Source organism: Hippocampus zosterae, chromosome 6, assembly GCF_025434085.1.
Source record: "Hippocampus zosterae strain Florida chromosome 6, ASM2543408v3, whole genome shotgun sequence".
NCBI classification, from domain to species: domain Eukaryota; kingdom Metazoa; phylum Chordata; class Actinopteri; order Syngnathiformes; family Syngnathidae; genus Hippocampus; species Hippocampus zosterae.
Window position 1 is genome coordinate 12,221,000 of NC_067456.1, and position 25,473 is coordinate 12,246,472.

Consider the following 25,473-nt stretch of genomic DNA (forward strand, 5'->3'; position numbering starts at 1 on the left):
TCACTCACACACATACTTTAGCAAGAATGTAAACTTGTGATTTCAGACACCGTTTGTCCTCATTGAATGTGCAAGTACTTTTTCATGTTGAATTGGCACTTCAAGCCATCAAGAGGGGGAAATTAGTTTACCTTTACATGTCAAGTCAAAAGAGAGGGACAGCGGGTGCCTCTTGAGCATCTCTCGTCTTTTGTCATCCAGCTGGCCGCCGGCAGTTGACCGTCTCCTTTTCTGTAAAGTGCGGTACAGAACATCTACTTAAACTGTAACTGGTGGTATTTCATTTGCAAAGAAGCTGGCACTCATTTTGCTATAGGAAGTGGTCAATATTCCTTCGCCGTCACCCATCTGCCCTCAGCGTGACAGTTGGAGCTCAAGGGACATTTAGTCTGACAATGGCAGAGACGAGCATCTGAAAGACTGGCTGACCTCACCAACCTGTGTATGTGTGTTTTAGATGAGCCAAGACTCACCGTTTTTTCCTGCTCCTCCTCTGCATCTGAGTCACTGTCATCATCTGCATGACATAGAACGTGAGCATTAGTATAACAGGAGTGCAGTGTCTGCTTTCTTGTACTGTTTGTGTGTATCTGGTACACGACGACAGGCATATGTAATTATTCATGGCCTTACCTTGAGAATCCTCTGGAGGTTTGGACATAGCCTTGGCCTCATCCACATCCCCACTGATGGACACGGTCAGTTTCTTGTCTGAATAAAAACATACAATTACTCAGAATAGGACTTTGCACTTCAGACTCCGAGTATAGGCAAAAATAAAAAAGGGTGGGCTGTGTCTGAGAATCTTCCTCACCGCATGCTTGGCCGTAAGCATTGGCTTGAACAAAAAGGACGTAGAGGGGCGGTGGCAGGTGCTGGGCGATCTCGGTGTGTTTCTGGGTCTGTTCAACAGGCACGGCAAGGTACTCTTGCACTGGCAGCGAGGCCTTTGCAAACGACAGGGGGCAAAAATCACAACGACATTCTTGGACTACCAAAAGAAATGCAGGTGCGCGAACTGGGAAGTTAAGGGTTCTGATCTCACTTACCGCAAGACTAATTCGGACTTATAATAGTTATTAGCAGCATGTTATACCTGCATGATCGCATTCAGGCCGGGCTGCAAGCTTCTCAGGTGTTCCTTCTTGATCTCAATACTCTTCTGGATTTTCTCTTTGCTGGCCTGAGACTCTTTGTACGTCTCTGCCAACCTGCATAAATCATTGAGTATGTCTTCAGAACGCTGTGCAGAATTTTCAGGGCATTGTGCTTCAACTGAGTAGTGACGGACAAAAGTTTGAGCACCTTTTCCTCTGTTCAAGCTCCCAGTCTAACCGTGCTAGGGTGAGCTGGTGCGGATCGTTTTTGGTGAGTTGTGGCCTGGAAATCTCCTGCGGTGCATCCCTGTAAAACTCTTCTTCGCTCACGAGGTCTATTTCCTCATGTTTTGACCTGGGACAACAACAAAGACGTCAATTATATAGTAAATCATATTTCTCAAGACAAGACATCTATCAAGATATAATCCAACAAGTGCAAGTAAGAGTAACACCTGAATTGACTATACTTTACACTGAAATGCATTTTGTGCTTACTTGAACTCCAAACATTTGCCGATTTCCTTCTGAAGATGCAGAACTTCATACAGAAGGTTCTGCAACTGAAGGTGCAGAACATCCACTTTTTGCTTTGCCTGTTGAACAGAGACAACGCCTTGACATTTATGTCCACCAACAGACTGCACAGCTCTGATCGGCTATAATATGTGAAACAAGTTCCACATTGATACCTCATGGGTCTGGTCTCTGCCTCTTTTGAGCCGCATGTGAGCCAAACGGTTGAGTTTTTTCAGAGTCATAAAGTGGTTGCAGCTCTGCAAGCGTTTCTGCTCAACCTCAGCACACTGCAAGAAACATTGCCAGTGAGTTGCCTTATTTGGGTAAAAAACAACAGCACAGTAATCAACATAAATTAATACACACCGATAGATTTGTTTGAAAATATTGAGTTTACTTTCAGACCATTATTTTCCACTATAAAACAAAATATTCCCTCAGATATGGACCAGTCATTCCAAATTAGATATTCCAAACTTAGTTTTGTCAGGAGGAACATTGTAGTTAATTTGGAAGCCAGTAAATAATTGTTCAACTATTTTTCAATTTATTTTAAAGGAGCGATTGTTTACAACAAATGCTTACAATAGCTCATATTTCAGTGTTGTTATGAGTGAAGACAATATGCAAGAAACAAGAAGTTGACGCACATGATTTGCCATCACGGATCACATAAAATGATGTCGCTGGCCTTGAGTTTTGACTTGAATGGTTCATGCTGCTGACCACTAAAAATGGATGGCTGTAATTTCAACAACAAAATTTAAATCATGCAAACGTTTTTTGGCCCTCCCCGCTGAAAGAACAAAAGTTGAGAATTGTTTGGAACCTGAATGAGCAATCGAAAGTGGAACTGCAATCGCTCAAATTCATATAATGCCAAACCCAAGTCACAAACTGGTGCAAGTTAAAAGAAAAAAAATTAAATTATTATTATTATTAAAAAAAATTAACGAGGTATATGTGATTATACCTCGTTAATACATAGCCGCCAAAGCACAATTAACTGATGAAGTGAATGAATGTATATCTCACCCCCTCTTTTGCCCCACCGGCTTTCAACTTCTGTATTTCACCCATCAGAGTGGCCAACCCGCCGCATGACTCTTTAAACTGGAGGAAGTCCTCCTCATGGTCCCGGCCGTCAAGTTCCACCTCCTCATTGTAGACACGTATGTCCTAGAAACATATGTCAAAATAAATAGGAAAGTAGAGCAATTGAATAGAGGATAGTAAAGCTATGGTCCTGAAAATGCAAATCATGAACTTATTTGAACATTCAACAAATATATCTTTCAACTGTAATCCATCATCAAATCATGAAGTCGAACATCTGGTAAGGTGTTGGGGGAACATCAAGCTTCACTATGCGTTTTCATGATAACATTTTGGAACAGCCCCAAGGTTTGTCTGAACTGCATAGTCACAATAATATTGCATTGAGTGTGGTAGTGATTAAACAGTTTACTTACTGGTAAAGCAAGATAACATTTCATAAAGATGTTTTATTTTTATTTTTTTACAGGGGGTACATTCCATTTGGCACATGATGTAACAGCAAGAAGATAAAAAAATGAAAGAAAGAAGAGGCTAACTCAAAACAACAGACCCCATGCTTAGACTCATCTCCATGACCACCAACAATTGTTCACCAAGACAAGTTGGTCAAAAGTTAAATAAATGACAGCTGCCTTTTACATTTGCAAAAAGTACACAGGACTGCTGGTTTTATATTATTTACTGTGATTAAGAATAAAACTTGTGAATAATAACTGTGATAATTTCGCTCACTGTGACCATGATATGAAACTTCCATAACACTTTATCAGGCTAATCTGGTTTTAGCAAAAATAAGATGTTTTTGAGTGTCTGTAGACGGAATTGTGCTGACTTGCCGTTATGAGGAAAGTCGGACAAAAAATCTATCAATGACATGTGTGATAAATAAAGTACTAAATAACTACTTGACATCCCCTTTAGTTGGAGCAAAAAGTATGCGTATGTTAAGCATTACACTTCTTTACCATTCGACTATGAAAACTACATGTAATAGTATACAGTACAGTATTTGGTTTTGTCCCCCCCCCCCACAAATACAGTACTGTAATTGTGTAAATGCGTGAGCGGCTAATCCACGCCCAGTGCTTCGAGACCCCCGTAACCTCGTTCTCCTCACCAACTTTACGATCCGTTGTTAAACACCAAGCTTCCCAAATAATAACGATATTATGTTTGATAAGATGCCAGTACAGCACTTAGAAAGAAACGCAAATTAAAATAATGTGCAAAAAGTTTCTGAGTTGGTTTCTGTTACCTGCTGGTCTCCGTCCCCTCTGCCTCGTTTCACCTCCGTAGTTCCCGCTTCGTTGCGAAGAACCTTCGCCTTTCGCTTCTTCAGTGCTTCCGAAGACATTTTTAAGATGGAAAGCGCCGGCTAATTTACGATTGGAGAGGTGAGGAGAAACCATAACATTTAGTACTGTACCATGTACATTGATGAGCCACACATTTGTATGCTAACAATGCAGCGACCGCTAAGCTAGTTAGCTAGCACACTTTTCAGATATCGTTTCACGGCCGATATAAAGAAACAAAACCTCCGATATATGCACTGACACAGTTAAGACTTCATACACACATACACACCTTTATGATGAGCAAATGATGTAAGGCGAAATTCACAATAAATGTGCCGAATATTGTGAGTGTGCCCAGAGTGCAGACCGGAAGAGTATGCAGACGGAAGCTTTTCGGTGCCAAAGATTCGCAAAATTGAAGAGATCTGCTCACCACTGCCACCTGCAGGAACGTTATTCGTAGTCAACAACAGACAACTCCACCTACCCCCCTGCATTGTGTTGTTAATTGTGGTTGGGCGTGACATCTTTTGGTGGGGAATTGAGGGGGCCTCTTTTGTGCTTGCAAGATGCAAACGGTACAGTCGTGGAGGAACAGGTTTCAGCTCAGTGGAAGGCGGGAATCCACTCAGCAGGAGGATCACATCACAAAGTTACCTCAGGTATTGGGTGTGTGTGAAAACAAAGCAAAATCAGTTAAAAAGTGAAGCTAGTAGTGTGAACTTGGTGGCGGGCAGGCTATTCTTGGCAATACATGTGATTCTTATGATTTAAAAACAAATACCATAGCTTTTCATTTGTGTCAATTGTTGTAATGATCACTTTACTCGGAGTATCCAAAAACAAAGGGCTGTTCAGTTCCTTAGAGCTGTACATGTTCTAAAACAAAGGCAAATCAGATTTTAAAACAAAAACTTATCATTTATTTGAAATTCTACATCAGTGTAAAAAGTGTACAAACATTGTGATCCTATTGGATGAAGTCACAAAAAGAGAACCTTTACTGTACTGATCCTTTACATCATGAGTGCCCAAGTTCGATCCTGGGGTGGGTTCCTCCAGCCTGTTTTGGGTGTTTTGTCTCCCTCCTCCAATACACCTGATTCAAATGATCAGGATCGTTATCAAGCTTCTGCAAAGCTTGCTGATGAGCTAATAATTTGTCGGGGGAGGGAGACATCGAAATTAGGCTGGATAGGTGCTCTTGAGGACCTGACTTGAGAATTCATGCTTTACATAATAACCAATATTCAAAATCACTTAGCCATATCAATCAGACTCTGCAGAGACGTGGGAACCCATGTCTTTTCTCCTTGCACAAATACCACCCCCCTGTCTATGTAGATGACAATGCGTCCAAATGTGTACAGCTGTTTGCCCTCATGCCGTTTGGCCACTATTGGCATAAACACAATGTTGTTCTCCTCTGCCTTGGTCTGGATGAGATCTTTAAAGTTTGTGGCTACACTCGCACTGGCACCCCTGTGAGTGACACTTTCAGCATCTCTGCGCTCTTGCATGGCTTCATAGTGGAAGTCCTTCCTTCTCTCCGTCTGAGTGAGATATGCAATGTTTTCTCTTGCACCTGGTTGCATGTATCCACCTGTGGGTACACATGGAGAACACATTACAGTAACTTGTGTCACGCCATATCTCAGATTCTTAACAATAATAAATTAAATAAATGCTGAGATGGACTTCTATTGTATACATATTTGCCGAAACCCACCAATGCCTGAAGATACAGCACGGTTCATGATGTCCAGCGCTTCATTGAACTTTTCCTTTATGAGTGTCTGTGACAACAAGACATCACTGAACATGGTCTTCCAACCGAGGTACCATTTTGTGACTTCCTCATAATTAGGGCTGTTGCTCAACCATGAACACAGGACCTATCGTGAACAGAGACAAGAAAGTCAAATGTGAACTAATTAGTTATGTTGCTCTGTTGGGTCTACAGATACCTTGATAGTGAAAGTTCCTTACTTGGAGCCATTTTGGAAAGAAATTTTTGTCCAGGAGGGAAACCAGACTAGATGGGGACAGCATCCCCTCCCAGTCTATCACCCAATGAAAGGGCTCCATTTGCTGCTGGTGAGGGTTAATAACCAGCTCTTCTAGACACAACGCTGCGGGGGCAAATAGTCACAATCACACCTCAACATTAAAAAAACAATAGAGGCTTAAAATGGCATGAATAAGAAGAGAAAGTAGATGACCTAGTTTAGGGATGATGTTTTTCACCATGAAGGCCTCCCAAGCTCCTGGGCTGAAAACATCTTTCCATGGTTGCAGAATGAGGCGTGCTGAGGCATCACTGGGGTGCCACCTCTGCAAAGCATTAGCTAGTTTGCTCCTGATGGGCGCGTACAGAGGCTCGAGACGTGATTGGAGCAGAGGTAGCCAAGGGTGGATCCATGAGTGAATTGGCACCGTGTCTGTTAAGGGGTTCCACGCATCCACCTGTTAATCGCAAAATAGGCTTTTGAGGTAGTGCACAAAACCAAAGAAATATATCAATGTTATTTGTACAGCACTTTTCATACATTAAAAATGATCACAAAGTGCTGTACTTAAGTAAAAACAATCAACCCCAACCCCTCACCCCATCCCTCTCACCAACCACAACATCAATTTGACATATAAAAGTCTTGCCTCTCGCTGTAGCCGAGGTAAAACAAGCTGCTCGAGCAGGTAATCTGAGATCCAAAGTGGAAGAAGAGGAGACCACAGATCAACACAGTCCACCATTGGCCCGACCATGCGAGGCTGCCACCCGGACACACAGGACCGCATCACTGGGATCCATACTTCCCACAGCAGTCTGGAACAATACACGCACATGGAATAAAAACGGGTTCTAACTTCAAACTAAAATCTATGAGGCTGTTCAATGTGTGTGTGTGTGTTTTTTGTTTGTTTTTTACCTGTGGTAAGGGTCCATGTTTGAATCGTGACCACTATTGACAAGGTTTCTAGATTCGAGAATTGCCCTCCACTTACCAACCTCTTCAAGGCAATAAGAAGAGTCCTGAAACAAACCAAAACCGTTGGGGCTAATCAAACGGGCTAAATCGTAGCGAGTGAAAGGATTAAACCTACCTTCAATGGATTCCAGGAAATAAGTTTGTCTTTGAGTAAGGGATGAACTACAGCTACGGCCAAGTCAGCCAAACCCATCGTCTTGTATTCTTCATAAAAGTCTGTCTGTAAAGTCTCAAAGATGTGGACGCACTCCTGAAGGGCAATTAAGAACAAAGTTTTATGAACAGAAAAGTAAGGCAAAGCAAGGCAGCTTTAGTTACGTAGCACATTTCATATGTTAGGTAACACTGTGCTTCACATACACCAGTCAAAGGCAAAAAATAAGACATTTAGAAGCAAAGTGAAGAAATGTTGACTAAAATGACCAAGGTAACGTACAGTGCAAGAACACGATTTTTGAAAAAGTGATTATAGAAATGCTCTAAAAGTCCTCAATCACAGTTATGAGGGGAAAAAATGTCTTTTTTAATATGGATTAAAAAGCACTTACACGGGGGGACGAACTTCAGATCCATTGGAATTTTATTCCATTAACGTGCAGCATAACATCTAAATGCTGATGGGCTACCCTAATTACCCTGAGTCTGCTGACCCCAGAACCCTATTGGTTTTATATTCAATGAGCTTTTCTTAAGTCAAGTCAAGTCAACAGTATTTATAGAGCACTTTCAAACAGCCATCGCTGCATACAAAGTGCTGTACATGGAGCGATTTAAGGATTGTAGGAGCACATTTTATTCATTGTCAGTGCTGCGTAGTTGCTCATAAAAACAAAAATCAACATACCTGCAAAGTGGGTCCCTCCCCCGGTGCTGTCTCTGCAGAAGGAAAACGGTCCACCAAAGCCAGCACCGCTTCCATTCTTTGGATGGCGTCTTGTTCTTCTTCCAACCTGGTCTGCAGCGCCTGGGACTCATGGCTCAGCGACACCACCACATCTTTTTCATGCTGCAGGCGGCGGGCTGACTACACAGTTGGATGTGAGACCATAAAACTGTTATTGGTGTGTGATTGAATACAACACTGGTTGTGACTGATGAATAAATTGACCAATATGTTTTGATGTAAAGGCTTTCTGTAAGAAGTTCAATTTGTACCTGTAATATGTCTTGTTCCGTAAGGTCAATCAAAAGTTGAAGGTTATGTTCAAGCTCAGGGAGTGCAAAGCCGGATCCCTTCTGATCCCGAGTGGACGTGCTTGGCGGACCGTCTTCTGGCATACTGTGCTTGTTGGACATCTGACTGTAACTGGAATATATCTTTTGCTCTCTTCCAGTCATATCAATTACCTACAAATAGGAAGATATAGGATGGGGGTGTCGTGTTGACCATGTTTATTTCCACTATCAAGAGCTGGTTTTCTACATAGCAATCTGTTGTTATGACATACTACATAACAGGTATAATCAGTTAACCTTGACTTGTGCCAGCTCTCCAGCAGATGCTCCTGTGCTGCGCCCAGTAAGTTTGCCTTTCGCCTTCAGTTCCTCCACAGTTTTGTACGAATACTTGGGTTTCTTCTTTGCTCCACTGGCTGCCGGATCTTTCCGCCACTGACCTAGTTCCTTCTGAAACTCCTAAAGAGACAGATGATTTAGAATGTCATAATCACGCTGGGTTACCGTTAACTTTCACAACTATTAAGAGTGAAGATCTGAATGCCCAAACATGTTACCTTTTCCTCCTCCTCATCCGAGTCAACCACAGGAAAATCTTGGAGACTCTGTTGGGTTCGTTCATTGCCGTAAGCACCCACAGCTCCTTTTCCTTTCCGAACCTTTGCCTCAATAGGATTGACAATACCTGAAACATTAAAAAGGAAAATGGTCAGAAATTGTACATTGTAATCCCCACCCCAAAAGTAAAAGTAAGTACTCATAATTCGGTGCACCTTGTGCATTCTTGCCCAAGCCTCTGCCTGGTTGATAGCCCATTTTCTGCAGCAGTTTTTGACCAATTCCTTTGGTGTGTTTCTCCCAGGAACCAATTCCTTGTCCAGTCTGTATACCCCCTGCAAACCTCTGAGACTGGTTTCCACGGAAATTACCCTACGCGAAAAAAAAAGTTTATTCCTGTTCTGTTCTGAATAAAATTGGAATACAAACAAATTAGATTTATTTACTAGCTCTCCGCAACCCACCCAACATGAGTCCATGATACACTTTTGGGTCTTGACCCACCAGTTAAAAATCACTGTAATATACAATCCTTAGAGGAATATGCACACCAATGAATAACAAAATTTCTTCAATCTGTAATTCACCTTTTGAAGCTTTCTAGGCGTTATCACACGAGCAGGTGGAGGTGCAGAAGGAGTATCATCATCAGATGTATCAGAACCGTCTTCTTCTTCTCTTTCCTGTTTCTCATCAGCTGCAGTTTTTCTTAAACCCGCACTCACAAAATTCACCGGAGCAGTGTAGTCTTTAGATCTACAAAAATAAATACTTGGTTTCATTTGTTACTCTCTAAAAAAAAATAGTTTTTGGACCCCTTTGGATGATTATGGAGTGGCTCAAAATGGAAACAAAACCATGACTTACCTCTTGCCTCCAAAACTGGGTCTCTCATCGTCATCAGAGTCCCTTTCTGCCCAGATGCCATAAGTCATTTGCTCCTTGGTCTGTCTGTGTCTGCGGCGGTCTGGGTTGAACTCATTTGCCAAATCCCAATCTGTGATCTCAAAATTTTCAATCTCTACGCCATCCTCCTCTGCCCTCCTCCGTCCATACAGGTGTGACATTGACATTCTGGAAAGAATGATGATGAAAGAAGCAGTCAGTCAAACGACAAATAGGATCAAGATTTACGAACGTTACACATGCTTCGAAAGCATGGATCAATTTTATCCGTATTAAAAACGTCCGTTACGTTTTGCTGTATGAATTAGAAATGGTAAAAATCAAGAATATCGTATCGATCTGAATTGTTTATTGTTATTAACAGTAGGCGCACACAAATAAAACATTGTAAGGTGTAGAACGTGAAGAAAAATATTTACCACCTTCGTTTCTTGACGTATCGGTCAATAAAATATAAAAAATAGATAATTATTGTCTTTTAATTCGTCAAATACATTCCCTATCACTCTAAATTCTAGATTGACATGATTAGCTAACGTTAACCATTTTCTTGACGTACAGCTCTCGAGAACACTTCGAGTACTTCCGGGCGAAAATGTACTTCCGCTGTTGCTCACAGTTAAAAAAAATAAAATGCAGTCCTAATTCAGGGAAAAGGGACTAATTATAAGATTTTGCTGTACATTAGGTAATTTAAGAACACGTCATGAAAAAATAATTTGCTGCCGATTCCGACATTACTCCGGAAGTAGAAGACTGGTGTCACACAAAAATATTCCCTTGCACGTTATAAACTACTGAAGGAAAATGCTTGGTAAAAAACAATAGGCATTTTTTTTCGTTGCATATTTATATTCGAATAAATAATCTCGATGTCCGACATAGGCAGTGAATGGCAGGTGCAACGCCGACGAAAGGGCGCATCCAGAAATTTCAAGTCATTACAAATGTCGCCAGCATTGTGCAATGAGCCACTAGATGTTGGGAAAACTCTTAAAAGGATCAAAGAAATAGTGTAAGATTGCTTCATATCACCAAAAAGAATATACTTTGTTAAAATTATTTCAGACTTTTACGCAAAATCTGTCTCGTTTTCTGCAGGGATGAAATGAGATGTGAAGGGTTTTGGAAAGAATGGAAAGGTGAGTCCCTTGAATAATAATAATAAAAATGTTATTTCTCAACAATTGTTTTACTAAGAAGCCAAAACAACAGAATCGAGTCATCCTTGTTGTCTCCAATGGTATCTCCAATCTTCTCTCCAGAGCAGATGCTGGCGGCAGTATCATTGAACCAAAAAGACACTGAGTCCTCTTCAGGCCAACTGCATGAGAGCTTGGATGCCAAAATAAGCTCACTTGAGTGTGTATGTTATGGCCTGGGCACCTTTTCCTCATGCGTGTCTGCTCGTTATCAGCTTGCTATAATGCTCCTTCTCCTGGATGCAGCAAAGGTGAAAATATATCTTGATTTTGTGAGCCACTTAATGTCATGTCATGTCATGTCCAAATATACTAACGGAACTAAATGTGCCCCTCCAAGATTCCATTGAAACAATGTCTAGTTTTTGATCCTGCTTTTTCCTCTGGAGAAAAAGATGTACTCCGGGAGTTGGGTCTGACTGTACTCACAGAAAATGAGGTCACTATACTTACGCAATGATAGTTGTGTACATTTATTTTTATTATTGTGTATTATTAACTTTATCTTTCCACCCTCTGAAATGCAGGAGGGGAAGCGATTGGCAACCAAACCCACGCTCTTTTATCTCATGCATTGTGGGAAAGCCCTGTACAACAATCTCCTGTGGAAGAACTGGAGTCCAAACTGTCTGCCACTTGTAGTAATAATAGGAAACAGCTTCAATGGCATTAGAGAGAGGTTTGTACAAGACCCGTTGGATTGGAAATCATTTAATGTGATATTTATTAGAATTTTTTTCCCCCGTCCGGACAGGATGGTCGAAAGAGAGTTCAAGCGGGACTACAGCTACATCAACCAGGCAGTGACTATATGTGAGGAGAGACAACTGACCTGTCCATCTCATCTGACTGACGTATTTTGTGACACTGCACTCATAACCTTTAATTCTAGCAAAGTAAACACTCTCAATCAGTCTACCTGGACAGAGCCACCTGAACCACAATATCAGCACTGCCCTGATTTGGAAATAATACTAAGAGAATCTCAGAATGGAGAAAGCACATGAACTATGGGATTCACTTACACTGATCAACATTGTCCCAAAAGGACAGAAATGATGTGGCCGCCGTTCACCGGAAGGACTTTACAGCCAACACCATGTCCAGCTGACCACCTTAATGATTGGAATAAAAACCTCAACCTGTGTTCTGGACTTCATCCCAACCCCACAAAGGCCCACATTTGACAAAAATCACATTTTCCAATCCGCTTCTCCTCACAATGGCCGTGGACGTGCTTTAGCCTATCCCAGCCGTCTTCGGGCAGTAGGCAGGGTACACCCTGAACTGATTGCTATCCAATCTCAGGGCACACACATACAACCAACCATTCGCGTTCACAATCACACCTAGGGACAATTTAGAGTTCCATTAACCTGCCATGCATGTTTTTGGAATGTGGGAGGAAACCGAAATACCCGGAAAAAACCCACGCGCGCACACGGAGAACATGCAAACACCACATTGGAAGGTCGGAGAATCGAACCCTGCCTCTCTGTACTGTGAGGTGGACGTGCTAACTAGTCGACCGCCCCAACCCCAAATGTTATTTAAAAACATTTGTCAGATGTAGAGCAATATTTACTTTTATGCATTAAAGCTATCACTGAGGTGAAGTGGGCAACAACTGTATGGGACTGACTTCAGTACTTGTGACAGCACCTTGGTAAAAGAACTGGCTGAAAACCAGAGCACCTGGAGCAACCCATGCAGTTATTGGGAGAATATGCATACTTCACACAAAGGCCGATCGAGTTGAAGAAGGCTGTTATGCTAAATATGAGCAAATAAAACAAAAGACTTGAAAGTATTCGCAGTTGTTTCATTTGAATCCATCTTGGCACACGTTGGTATTTCTGGAATTGTACAAATAGGTGTGGTTTAATCTGTATACCTGTTTTATTTGTTTGACAGGAGTTGGACACAGTGGGTGTTGGCACCTGTAATTTCAGCTAACGTTTGATCACAAATCTTTGCTCTAAAATTTGGACTCGAGTATTTGTTTAATTTAAAAAAGAACTTAAAAGGGACTGGAAGTTGTTGATCTCTCAAACATCACAGTCACTGTTTTGACACTCCATTTAGTTTTGAGGAAAGTGGTTATTTCATAAACGTGACAAATACAATCCAACAAGAATTTTAAAACATGTACCGGTACATATATTTAAAAAAAAACAAAAACAAATGTATACTTAATTAAATCCACCCATCCATCCTATTTTTCCAGCCAATAGCAGGATACACAGTGGACAAATACCCAGTCACACTCGCATTCTCATATACTGGCAATTTAGAATCATCAATTAATGTGTATGTTTTGGTGATGTTGCAGGAAGCTGCAGTACCCAGAGAAAGCCTTTCAAGTATGGGATAACATGCAAATTCCACCAAGGAAGGCCTTGGCTGAGATTTGAATCCCAAAGTTCATAAGAGCAACTGTCCATCTTCAAACTGTTCACCTGAGCAATGGTTTTGGTAAAAAAAAAATGTGAAAAAGATTCAAATCAGTTGAATGGCGAAAAAGCACCATGGTAAAAAGTTTATTGTTAAAAGAAAAGTAGCACGGAGGCATACAGACACACCCCAGCATGCATACATGGTAAAGCTCATCATGTCTCAGTTTATCTTACAGTGGGCTGCTACACTAATTTCCTTGGTCTGATGTCTTCAAACTTGATCGGTTCCGTTAACAGATATGTTTTCCACACCATTGCTTCCTGATTCACCAGCTGCGGTCATGTTTGAGACAACATCTGCCCATGTCCCCTTACTCTTCGGGCTCCCAGTAACTTCGTCTGTCTTCGTCTCGTCTGGTTGGTCACACGGCATCTCGCCAGTGGCTTCGACCCCATTTGTTGCAGTTGAGTCACCATCAGCACAATCCTCCGTTTTGACTTCAGCATCCAAAACCACCCTTTGGCTGGGCTCTGCCTCGCCACCGTCCACTTCTGATTTCTCCTCTACCATGTGACCATTAGCGGGACCGACGGTGTTGAGTGAGGTTTCTTCCTCTCGCTGACTATGGGTAATTTCCTCCGCAACCAGGGTTCCTCTGTTTAGAACTTTCTCGCCACTTCCTGTTTCTTGAGCATCTTGAGGCAGTTCCTTCTCTTGCCCGTTCATAACCTCAAAAAGCTCGTTAGCTGCTTTGCTTGCCAGCTCTTTTGCCACGGCTGCCTTCAGTTCCTTGTGTCTCTGCTTGTACTCCTGGAACTTGTCACTATAAAAACAGAAATTATTGAATTGATTTGAAGACAGCTTGCGATCACAGTACTGAGATTTGTTGCGTATTCTTCAAGTAAGAAGAAATATGAATGGGCATGAGAGTATCAAAGTATATTAGCTCTTTCTTTTCCATAACAACACCCATCTACCTGACCGCAATCTTCTTGATCCCAGTGACGAGAACCATTTGCTCCAGAACAGTCTCACTTGTAGGAGTCAGGCACTAAAAAAAAGCGGAAGGAAGAAGGAGGTGAATAAACCATTCCCCTCAATTGTTATAAGAAGTCGGTTCTTACCTCCACTGTTTGTTCTGTGGCATTAGCTCCCGCCTGTCTGAGGGAGCGTTCTACCTGCACTGCCTGCTTTGTAATTGTGCACAGAAATTCTTTACTGCATTGTGTCTGAGGGTGATCCTCATCAAACTGTGGAAGACAAAAGCAGTGCCATTAAATCCAATTAATTGTAATTGTGTTACCTAAGGGAATGATCCTCACCAATGATGTAAAAGCAGCCAGGGCCTCCTTTTCATGATTCATAGCAGCTCGGTAGTCTCCTTTACTGCACAGCCACTGGGACAGCAGATGCTGACTGCACAGAAAAGAGGAAAAGAAATGGGTTTGGACATGTGGCCAACCAATGGACTAGAGGATGGGTTATCCTACGTGAGGGCAGTGTGCAGATTTGTTGGGCCGAAGAAGGAAGTATTGATTCTGAGGGCGTTTTTTAAGTATTTCCCTGCTTGGTCCCCTTTTAAGAGCAAGCCAAGACAATTCTGCAAAGACAATAATTTTACAAATAAATATTTAGAAGCGTGAGAGGTTGACGATAACTACAATGTTCTAAAATAACCTACATCTAGCCTGGCAATGTATGGGTGGTCCTCTCCATGGATGGTTAGCAGAAGTAGACGTGCTCTGAGCAGGCACTTCTGGGCCAGGTTGGTCTCCCCTCCAGCACAGACGTATACAGCCAAGAGGGCCTACAGAAACGGAGCCATTTAAATCAATAAATAAAATCATTGTCACCTTATGTCTCTGTAGAAATACACCAGTTGATTCACACTCAGTTTTACAGTGGTCGTAAACCTGCCATTTGCTTGATTTATCAACAATCATAACGGATGAAAAAGAAAGCTTTTCTTGCACTTACATATTGGTGGATAGTGAATGGGTGGTCAAACCCGAGAACCCTCTCACTGATGACCACTGCTCTCAATTGGACACTGCGAGCCTTTGGAACAAAGAAAGGTGTTTAAGAACAATTCTCCATACAATGTTACAGCCAAATAAGCATTACTAATTCAGGTACTCACACTGTTATGCACACTAAATTATTATGTCACAAGTAATATTAAGTTGAGGTTATTAATTTATGGAAAAAAAAAACAATTACATTTGGTGAATGACAAAGTGTAGTTAAATAGCACAATGGTCCACAAGATCCCATCACAGATTCGCTGTGCATTCAAAATCCCATCAGTAAAATGCACTCGCTATTTGTCTATAACATGCACTCCCCATACAATAACCCCTACGGCCACCGGATCCACAATACCAACCCGTCAACCCACCCACAGGTGAGGATGTTGTGTGTGAAGGTATTTTGGTTTGTTTGGTTACACATGGTCTGCGGTTATGAGGCCAGTTGGATGTACTGCTAAATTCTTTTAAACGCCTTTAGAGACTGGAGACTAGAAACATGAGCTTTCGCTTCACGAGAAACAACTCCCGTGGACATTTAGGTTGCCGGCATGCCAGGCGCGCGGCCTCAAAACTTGTAACATATTAGATATTGTGCTGTGATAAAACTGCTTATTTAAGAATGGATTTTATTGTGGACAATGACAGAAGTTGCAGCCTACCTCAGCAGTTTTGCCCTGCAGAAATGCTAACTTGGCCAGCAGGCTGTGGCAATAACATGCCTCAGGATGGAGATCGTCACACACTCTACCATACAAATATGCAGCATCTTTTAGTTGTTCATGGGCCGATTCCAACAAACCTGCCGATGGGGAAAAAACATGAATTTTGAGGTTAAACGGTCAAGACTTTAAACAAACACCGAAGTACTATGCTTCAGACTGAAAGCACCACCTTTTTCAAAGTAGACCTGTGCAGCACGAAATGCCTTCGAAGCATCTGTAGTGGGCATCTGAATGTGTTTGACAACGGGGAAGATGTTGATAATGTCGTCTGGTCCAATGGGAGCTTTGCTTTGGCTGTCAAATGAGTAGTCCCTCAATCTCAGCTGGTGGAAAAACAGAAGAAACATGAATGAACAAACAGCTGAATAATGTGTTGGTCACGGTTATGGCAGGTTGTGTTTTGATGATGCTTTTGGCAGTTTGTTAGCTGATTAACAAAAAATAAATAAATCTACATTTCTGATTTGTATCCGGGCGGCCCGGTAGTCCAGTGGTTAGCACGTCGGCTTCACAGTGCAGAGGTACCGGGTTCGATTCCAGCTCCGGCCTCCCTGTGTGGAGTTTGCATGTTCTCCCCGGGCCTGCGTGGGTTTTCTCCGGGTGCTCCGGTTTCCTCCCACACTCCGAAAATATGCATGGCAGGCTGATTGAACACTCTAAATTGTCCCTAGGTGTGAGTGTGAGCGTGGATAGTTGTTCGTCTATGTGTGCCCTGCGATTGGCTGGCAACCGATTCAGGGTGTCCCCCGCCCACAGCCCGGAGACGGCTGGGATGGGCTCCAGCACCCCCTGCGACCCTAGTGAGGATCAAGCGGTACGGAAGATGAATGAATGATTTGTATCCATCCTAACTTTATAAAATGGTGAGGGGCACCATGGGTCAAGGAAGAGCCCATTGCATTTTAGTGTAGATCTGAACTAAGGACCATAGCATGGCAATGCTGGCACTACTAAGACTGCAGATTGCTTTCATATCATTCTACGGTACCCTCAACCGCCGGGAACAGACATATTTGTATAGCAAGAGATTGCTATGGTTTATGACACATAATCAGCATTCTCCAAGTGGCTCAATTAATATAAATATAAATATAAATACTTCATTCATTTTGATTTTGAGAGTGATGAGTGCATCTCCCAGGATTTGAACAGAGTATTTCTATTTTTTTTTTCTTTTACCTGTACTCCAGTCTTTAAACAGAACTCTCTTAGCAGGGAGATCTTCTGAAGCCTGAAGCGTTCAACCAGTTGGTTCAGACCAGAACTGTCGAAAAGAAAATTACAGTTGTTGTAACATTAACCACAAGCTTTTTGTAGTACAAACTATGCCAGAGTAAACAAAAGCCACGGCTTTACCCGAGACTGTCAGAGAGGCTGTATGTTTCAACAGCATCCTGGCAGACCTGGTTCCACAGCTCGGTCGCAGTAAGCGTGCTCCAGGGTGTACTCTCAGAGGCCCCGGGTCCTCTGCCACGTCGCCTTGACTTCTTTTTTGTCTCCTCTCCCACTGCGGTGGCTGTGAAGTGAGGAACCAACAGGCAGCACAGGAAGTGACTGACCGCTGTAGCAAGACAAGGCATGTCCACCCCCTGGAAAGATTCAAGTTAAACACGTCAGATGCAAGTGAATACATTACATAAAAGAGAAATTCAAAGCAATTAAAAGTACCTGAAGGAAACTGTTGAAAACTCTTCTTGTTGAGCGCATTAATATTTCACTCATGACTAATCTCTGGTGAAAGCATAAAGAATTTTAGCAATTAAGTTTTGGAAAGCACTTATATTACCAAGGCTAGTTTAACTCAATTTTGTTTAAACACACCATTAAATGCCGTAGGCGCTCCTTGTGTTTTGACTGGTTGATAGTTTTGACGACATGGCCCAGGTAGCGTAGGTTAATGCCCTTCTCATGTAGGGCTCCCTTTAGAGAAGTGCCATCCATTGGGGTCTCATTGCTTTGTAGACAAAACTCCACCTGCAAATGTGCACATATGCAAATACTTTATTTTCTATTTAAAGTAGATGGACTGTGCCTATCCAATCACGTAGGTTTACACATAATGGGTTTACACAGAATGAATGGATGTACGTACAAAGGCTGGTATCTGATGAGTGATAATGAAAGCTGCAGCTTCTCGGAGTAACTTTTCATGCATCTGCAGTGACTCACTTTCACTGCTGGGGAATGACACTCCTGAGTACGGAGAACAAGAAAAAAAAACGATGATGTAATGCTGGGGGGAATTGATTGATTTTATTGATATATTTCTGTTTCTCTTGGTACCTGGAGAAAAGGCATTGGGGCAAAATCGCATTTCAAAAATGATTTCACTCAGGGAGCCCACTTCCTTACAAGCAGCCCGTACTGCATCAGTGGCTCGAGAGTCACCTGCAAAGAGAATTCTGGACGTAAATTGCCAAGGTTCCACTGAATGCACACATCTTTATTTAACTCATTCATTCCCAAAGACGTATTTAGGTGTCTTTTCAGACGCCACACATTTAATCCCAGCTCCTCATTTTATATTGACTGTACTTGAAAAGGGTCTTTCAGTACACATGACATTGAAAGACATGGGATTTTCGGAGTACAAGCAAGAAAATGGCATTTTCAGATCCTTCTCAAGTACAGTCAATATAAAATGAGGAGCTGGGATTAAATGTGTGGCGTCTGAAAAGACATCTAAATACGTCTTTGGGAGTGAATGAGTTAATCAATTACACTTCTTACAAGCTGTGGCACATTCCTCAAAGCCTCCATTGTTATCCAATTTCTCCTTGACAAGCTGTGTGAACTGGGTGTGTCTAAAATAAGACCAATACAGTACTTTAATGCAATGAAAAGAAGGGGGGAAAAAAGTCATAAAATTCAGTATAACTCACTTGTACTGGATGAAGATCTGCATCAACTCTGGCCTCAGCCTACACAGGCTGTGAGCAAAACTCTTTGGAAGGCCAAAGTCTTTCTGATAATTCAGTGGCCAGCCTTCATTTACACTAAGAGTCTTCTCCTCAGCTACATTGCAGCTTTCTTTCTGCATCTCTTCTCCAGATATTGTCACACCACTGCCTTCTGGGCAATAGTTGGCATCAGGTGGGAAAGTCCGAAACACATCCAATATGTAGAACCGCCCGTCAGCTCCCAGTAGTCCTTGTGCATCCACTGATGTAAACAGTGGTACCCGTTGTCCATTGGGTGCTAAGACAACATGTCTCTGGAGAGAAAGAGCTTTGGCGGAGTGAGCCAGGAGTTCCAGTATGCGTCTGCGATGGGGAGACTCCTGCAATCCAGCATTCACTCCGTAGAGCAACCCCCTATGCCAAACACAAATTGATTTATCCATTAAAATAAATTGAATAGGAGACCCCCAACAAGGCTTAAAAACTTTCAGTACTGCAATTACCGGTAATAATGGAATGAAATGTGTAGTCAATAATAAGCCTCTAAAAGCACAATCAATTATAACCTCATATGTTGAGCCGTAAGTATCTAAACTCATTGAATGAGGTTTTCCATGCTGAATTTAAATGCATAGTCTGGATATGCCCCGCAGAAAGCTCGATTTGACATTCCAGTGAATAATCTTGCATACACATGACATTGAAAGACGTGGGATTATTGGAGTACAAGTTAAAAGTACGGCGGCCCTAATGGGTCAAAAAGGGCTGGACTGTTGGCAGAAAGCCAGATAATGTACTTCAATTTGACCCAGGTGCAAGACACCCATATGCTACTGCTTCCAAACAAAATAAATTAAGGCTGATGTATACAGCACTGTAGTCGGTAAATTGCACAGAAATGCACAGCAATGAATAAAACCTACTCGGCGGAATTAATGAAAGATATTGATTTATATTTAAAGGGGTGATGTACATAGAAACGGAATGAAAAGCATGTACCGTGAGACAGGAGCGGTTCCCTCCTCCTGCTCTGTGCCTTCCAAGCCAGGAGCTAAACCTTGGGCTGACAGGCGCACGCCTCTGTAGTCTACAATGGCTGTAGGTAGAGTGTGCAACCCCTGCAGCCGATGCAGATCAGTGTAGAGCTGCACCCCTTTCAGCTCCAGTCTCTGAGCAGCCCTGCAATGACACAATGTAAAAACATTGGATCAATCACCTATGAGTAACAAAGCCCATTAAAATGCGACAGTCACCACCATTAATTAATCAATTAATCGTCACTTGTATCGTGTCCTGACCTGCGGCCCCTCTCCCCACCAAACACCATGCTAGCTGCCCCCTGGCTCATGAACAGGCCACCAAACAGGAAAGCTGGATCCTCCGGGTTACCATTGACTGGCTCAGCAAAACCTTCGACCACAGTCTCTGCTCCCTGGGACACAGTCCTCACAAATGCACTGTTTACCTGAGGAAAGGATAGTATTGTGTAAATCCAGACAATTGTGATGACACTCATAATAATTGCGTCTGAATGTGTGTATTGAGGTTACCTGCAGGAGAGCTCGCTCTCTTTGCAATCTCTCCTCCAGGCTTGTTTGTGGACGATCTCTGGCTGCTTGCAGCTCCTCGTTCCAGTCTGGAGCCTGTAGAAGAGATGCACGCAAGACTCAGTGTGACTTGCCTTGGTATACTGTTCAGAATTTCAACATTTCCAATGTTGTAAAGAACCTGGTTTGCTGGTTGATCATCTACCCCTAGCCTACTGAAGGTGTTTTTGTGGGTGCGGGTTGCACAGGGGGGGCCGAGCCAGCAAAGGGTTTGATATGGAGTAGGCATCATGTCCACTTGAGATGTGTGGTGCCTTCAAGAAACCATAAAGCAATCTCAATATACACAGACAATAATATTGTGAATAGTAAAATTTTACTTGACTTTACGTCAGTTAAAACTGATTTGGTTTCTCAAGTACAGACAGAAAAACACACAAGATGATCCTCCATGACTTTCGCAGCATTTTTGTTCTCTAATGTCTCTTTCTTGTTGCTGATTTCAGAAACGACCATTCACATTCACCACTGCGGTTTTCATACAGACACAAATGTTGCGTGTTTTTCTATTTCACGCAATTGTAGTTTTACCTGTTGGTAGTAAAAGCGTGTTTGAAGGCGGGGCTAATGTGACAGAGCAGGTCAGTGAAGCAGTGGCACACTGGTGATGATTGGGAAGGGCGGGGATCAAATCCTTCTGGTGTCGATCTGAGATGAATTAAGACAAGAGTTAATTATGTGATCTTTGATATTTACACTATAGAACTGAAAATAATTTGAAATTGTTACCTGTTAACAAAGAAACCTTTCGGACATGATGTGACGTCACACCTTTGTCCCTCCGTCGTCACCACAGTAATGTACAGAAAGTCTCCTTGCAGCTTCCTGTGTCCTGGAGGAGGGTCCCAAGAGCTGAGAGACAAGTCCCTAAGGGAGCTTGGCACCTAATGACGGCAAAATTCAGCAGGTTAACGGATTAAGTATAAAATTGTGCAATCAGATTTAATATATTGGTACATCATCAACCTGTGGCTGGGAGCTATGTGGTAGTAGGGCCATCAGCGGACGGTCGGAGGAACCGGGTAGGAGGTACTCAGGGGGTGCGCAATCATTGTTGGCTGCTTCTGGTTTTGGGTTGCTTGCAGAGCGTTTCAGGCTCTTTCCATTTGGAAGGCTTGTTTCTGAATCAGCAATAACTTACTATTTTAGAGGTGATTATTTGACTGCAATGACCTTCTGAAATGAATACACAGTAAAGTGTGTGTGCCCACCTGATGTTTGTGCGTGTGTAAGTGTTTCCAGTAAGCTCGGTGAACGTCCTTCTCTCAAGGCATCCTGAGGTCCAGATGCCCGCAAAAGCTCAACGACTTGAGCCAAATGCTGCCTTGCTGAGCGGGCAGTGAAAGGTTCTGGACGGACATGTACAGTTAGTGTAAAAGTCACATTAATCTTCATGAAACTGATCTGTGCAAGACAGTCGAGTAAACATTTGTTTGTGAGCAAATCAAAATCTTATCCGCTATTGCACATTTATTTCTGACAGAGTACCCCTACGCGTTGCTTTGCTTAGCATTTCGAAAGTCTGAGTGCTAAAGTCACTCATTGGTATACAATGACTGCTGACAATCCCTTGATTTAATCACGATACAAGACATTCCTTTGATTGCAGAAAAGTGCACACATATTCACACCAATCAATACATTTGCAGTAAATAAAATCCATTGAGTCAAAATCAATGACCCAAAAAAAAGGTGCCGCACCCTCAACCAGACGCAGGATGGCTCCAGGTTTAAGTCCCTTGATGTTTTGCAATCCCGCCAGGGGGTCGAGAGGTACACCAGCGAAGGTCAGTGACAGGTTGGTGCGCGGAGCGACCTCATCTCTCGAGAGCAAAGTCGTTAAGGCATCTTGAACCCGCCAAAATCCACAAATCTTCACACACAAAATAAACCAGAAATGAATAATCACACACTTCCTGGACAAACCTTGTGGCCACACGATAAGCTACACTTGCACAAGAGATCAAGTTGAACAGATATTACACCACTTTTACACAAAAGACTTCTCCGATATGCTATCTAATGTTTGTTGTATTTTTTTTAAATGAACGCCACTCTGGCTATCATCGTAAATCCAAACTCTTCATTGAGTATGCTTACACAACAACGAGATTAGATACAGGATGAGTAAAATAAGTGGGCGGCCCGGTAGCCCAGTGGTTAGCACGTCGGCTTCACAGTGCAGAGGTACCGGGTTCGATTCCAGCTCCGGCCTCCCTGTGTGGAGTTTGCATGTTCTCCCCGGGCCTGCGTGGGTTTTCTCCGGATGCTCCGGTTTCCTCCCACATTCCAAAAACATTGCGTGGCAGGCTGATTGAACACTCTAAATTGTCCCTAGGTGTGAGTGCGAATGGTTGTTCGTTTCTGTGTGCCCTGCGATTGGCTGGCAACCGATTCAGGGTGTCCCCCGCCTACTGCCCGAAGACAGCTGGGATAGGCTCCAGCACCCCCCGCGACCCTAGTGAGGATCAAGCGGCTCGGAAGATGAATGAATGAATAAAATAAGTGTGAAAGTCATGTTATAACACAAACGATAACACAAGCTAAATACATGCTAAAGAAAAGGACAATGATATTTGTAAAAATATACTGTCGCTGTTACTTTGTACCTGGAACTCAAAAGGCTCAACTCCTGCTCCCTGGATCTTGACCGGGAATGAGGAATCATCTTCTTGCTTGACAGCAGGAGAATCTTTCCCATAAGTAGCACTGGCAGTATCTGTTTGGAAGGAGAGACCAGTAAGCCATAACTGTCTTCATACCATTCAGTATATGCTCCCCATTTGATGTAAATCACTGCAGAAAAAAATTAACAAATCAATAAACTTCTTAATCACAACGGCATTCCAAAATCTCTTGTAATGATCTCGACTCCATTTCAGTTCCAGTGCTGTGTCGTACTGGAGGTCTTTGTGAATATAGATCATCCTCATCTTGTTGTTCTTCTTTACATCACAAACTAGTTGAGATAGAATCAACAGTGGCTCTGCTGTTTACAGCTCAATACTGCACTCAATTTTTCCTCTAAAGCACAGGTGTCAAACTCAAGGCCCGGGGGCCAGATCTGGCCCACCACATCATTTTATGTGGCCCGCGAAAGCAAATCAAACATGTCAGTTTCCATGATTGATGGTTGCTAAAATATTGCAAAATTCTCATATGTAATAAATAACATATATTGTAAGCATTTTCTTGTGACCAAAGTCCTCATCACAGTCACTTCAACAATCATTGAATAAAGCATTATTATTGACTTCTTCATATGGTTGACAGTTATAATGGCCCTCCAAGGGAAACGGTGACTCCATTGTGGCCCGCAACAAAAATGAGTTTGACACCCCTGCTCTACAGTATCACTTCAAACACAGTGCAGACGTATTTAACTTTTAAGCACGTTACCTTTACATTTCATCTGTTAAAATTATTATTATTATTATTATTAAAACATTTTGGTACAATTTAGGTTCAACTTTTGTGAAATGGATTTTAATAGGATGGATTTCATTCCCATTTTTTTATTACTTTTCTATCCTGAAGCACAGAGTTAATGGGCATTGTTACGGTGGCTGACAACTACGCTACTGTACGTAGGTTTTTTTTTTGGTTGTATATGGAGAGCATTTTATTATTTTTTTTGGGAGGTATGATTTGGTGTAAAAAGTTTTACACCAAATGAATGAACAGTAAACATGAGTCATGTTTTTTGCACAAAGAGGAAGAAAGAGCAAGCCCATTGGAGGGTGAAAGTGAATTCAGGCAAATGAAAAAAATGGGTGTGTCTTTGAAAGACATGCACACGCATACATATACACACACAGGGGAGAGCAGGATCTAGCATGCATAACGTACAGTGTGAGTAAACCTGTTGAATTTGCCTATCAGCCTTCATGTCATCTAGGGTTGAAGGGACAACCACACCCAGCAGTGGCATGTGGAGACTGCAAAGTGCTAGAACACAAACTAATACAGCTTTAGCCATGCAGTGAAGCATGCATGCGTGCATGTGCAATCTACTACACCTTCACTCAGTACTACACACACTCATTTAGGAGGAATGTGGCAGTTCTACAATAAAACCCTTGCTGTCAGCGTGGGAGTCCACCATTGGAAAGCACCCAAAGAACAGTTTCTCTCTTCACAATTGGTTGGAGGAAGTCTCCTCCCCTTTTCTGGAACCCAGCCATCAACCTCTTCTCTACTGGAGGTGAGTTACAACTGCAGAAACATTCACGGTTGACAACTTAATTTTTGTGCCCCAAACGTAATGTGGCTAAAGCTTATCTGCTGAGAGATCACTTATCGTCACTTGGCTGCTGGACACTGCACCCATACATTTTGGAGTGTAGGAAGGCCTGAGGGCACTTTCACCTGCAGACAGGCCAGTACACATTCAACCGTAACTACTCCATCCTGTCTAAGGGGAGTGGCAAGGGTAAGAATGTTGTACGAGAATGAAGACTCCTTTATTCCTGGATATCAGGTTTTTTCTCTGTGAGTATTTGCCTTATGAATACTAAAAGGCAGACCTACTCGTAGCGGCAGTAGCATGTTGAATGTCCCACCCCCTCTCACTCTCCAACAGGGAGGCACCAAAGAAAAAGAAGGGAAGGAAAGGAAAAGGAAAAGACACAAGCATGTTTGGATTTCTCACCATTAGTCTTGACTTGAGTTCTTCCCGCTGCTCCTCTCTTCACTTTGTCTTTCATCTTTGCGTGTTGATTCCTTTTTCTTTTTGTGTACCGGCTTCACTATGCTGAAAACTGCCGCAGCCTTCCTCAAGCTGAAATGCAATGGGATGTTCTGAAAATGTGCAGTTGGACGACTTGTAAACCCAACAGAATGAAAGTAAATGACTGGCAGGGCTGTGACTCCTGCCCCTTCTGCTCGGCAAACTCAACTTATCTGTTCTCACTTCGTATAAAAAAAGAAAAAAAGCCCCACCCTCTTGTTGCTCCACACAGTCAGTCTACTCTGCGTGTCTCCCACACTTTTTTTTGTGAGCAAGCCTGGGT

At 42.5% G+C, this 25,473-nt stretch overlaps 4 protein-coding genes across 8 annotated transcripts in view; 1 reads left to right on the forward strand and 3 right to left on the reverse strand.

Annotated features, from left to right (window-relative positions):
• Window positions 1–4,400, reverse strand: part of thoc5 (THO complex 5) — a 55,283-nt gene extending 50,883 nt beyond the window's left edge. For 2 of the 3 annotated variants that reach the window (XM_052067864.1, XM_052067862.1), the window contains exons 1-11: window positions 4,255–4,384; window positions 3,931–4,050; window positions 2,652–2,795; window positions 1,790–1,903; window positions 1,596–1,693; window positions 1,306–1,452; window positions 1,097–1,211; window positions 815–947; window positions 634–711; window positions 474–517; window positions 132–231 (exon numbers count right to left, since the gene is read on the reverse strand). In XM_052067864.1, coding sequence (XP_051923824.1) covers window positions 132–231; window positions 474–517; window positions 634–711; window positions 815–947; window positions 1,097–1,211; window positions 1,306–1,452; window positions 1,596–1,693; window positions 1,790–1,903; window positions 2,652–2,795; window positions 3,931–4,029 — 1,072 coding nt within the window. In that variant the 5' untranslated portion in view covers window positions 4,030–4,050; window positions 4,255–4,384. Of the gene's footprint in view, window positions 1–131; window positions 232–473; window positions 518–633; window positions 712–814; window positions 948–1,096; window positions 1,212–1,305; window positions 1,453–1,595; window positions 1,694–1,789; window positions 1,904–2,651; window positions 2,796–3,930; window positions 4,051–4,254 lie in introns of all 3 variants that reach the window. The other variant, XM_052067865.1, reaches the window with a different exon arrangement.
• A 473-nt stretch (window positions 4,401–4,873) lies between these two features.
• tfip11 (tuftelin interacting protein 11) lies at window positions 4,874–10,228 on the reverse strand. Of its 2 annotated transcripts, none has more exons than XM_052067856.1 (15): window positions 10,026–10,228; window positions 9,565–9,771; window positions 9,285–9,453; window positions 8,913–9,069; window positions 8,697–8,824; window positions 8,437–8,598; window positions 8,119–8,310; window positions 7,808–7,987; window positions 7,079–7,213; window positions 6,904–7,007; window positions 6,632–6,800; window positions 6,196–6,439; window positions 5,963–6,105; window positions 5,703–5,868; window positions 4,874–5,576 (listed from the first exon to the last, which is right to left on the reverse strand). In XM_052067856.1, exons 2-15 carry the CDS (start codon window positions 9,768–9,770, stop codon window positions 5,230–5,232), a joined length of 2,502 nt encoding a protein of 833 aa, XP_051923816.1. In that variant the 5' UTR covers window position 9,771; window positions 10,026–10,228; the 3' UTR covers window positions 4,874–5,229. The 2 variants fall into 2 exon arrangements, with proteins under 2 accessions (XP_051923816.1, XP_051923817.1); XM_052067857.1 differs by having other exon boundaries at window positions 10,023–10,228.
• A 131-nt stretch (window positions 10,229–10,359) lies between these two features.
• On the forward strand, window positions 10,360–13,272 carry srrd (SRR1 domain containing). Of its 2 annotated transcripts, XM_052067883.1 has the most exons (6): window positions 10,360–10,618; window positions 10,705–10,745; window positions 10,869–11,056; window positions 11,146–11,244; window positions 11,333–11,484; window positions 11,560–13,272. In XM_052067883.1, exons 1-6 carry the CDS (start codon window positions 10,476–10,478, stop codon window positions 11,810–11,812), a joined length of 876 nt encoding a protein of 291 aa, XP_051923843.1. In that variant the 5' UTR covers window positions 10,360–10,475; the 3' UTR covers window positions 11,813–13,272. The 2 variants fall into 2 exon arrangements, with proteins under 2 accessions (XP_051923843.1, XP_051923844.1); XM_052067884.1 differs by lacking the exon at window positions 11,146–11,244.
• A 41-nt stretch (window positions 13,273–13,313) lies between these two features.
• Window positions 13,314–25,381, reverse strand: si:ch211-166a6.5 (clustered mitochondria protein homolog). Its single transcript, XM_052067851.1, has 28 exons — window positions 25,113–25,381; window positions 23,071–23,180; window positions 22,163–22,334; window positions 21,673–21,810; window positions 21,428–21,582; window positions 21,191–21,345; window positions 20,993–21,109; window positions 20,583–20,715; window positions 20,405–20,497; window positions 20,153–20,319; window positions 19,854–20,033; window positions 18,837–19,268; window positions 18,685–18,758; window positions 18,238–18,342; window positions 18,047–18,147; window positions 17,776–17,928; window positions 17,623–17,685; window positions 17,311–17,543; window positions 17,134–17,218; window positions 16,124–16,277; window positions 15,892–16,031; window positions 15,180–15,260; window positions 14,884–15,009; window positions 14,693–14,802; window positions 14,525–14,618; window positions 14,327–14,452; window positions 14,180–14,253; window positions 13,314–14,025 (listed from the first exon to the last, which is right to left on the reverse strand). The coding sequence occupies exons 1-28, from the start codon at window positions 25,165–25,167 to the stop codon at window positions 13,473–13,475; spliced, it is 4,179 nt and encodes a 1,392-aa protein (XP_051923811.1). The 5' UTR covers window positions 25,168–25,381; the 3' UTR covers window positions 13,314–13,472.
• Window positions 25,382–25,473: the final 92 nt, after the last annotated feature.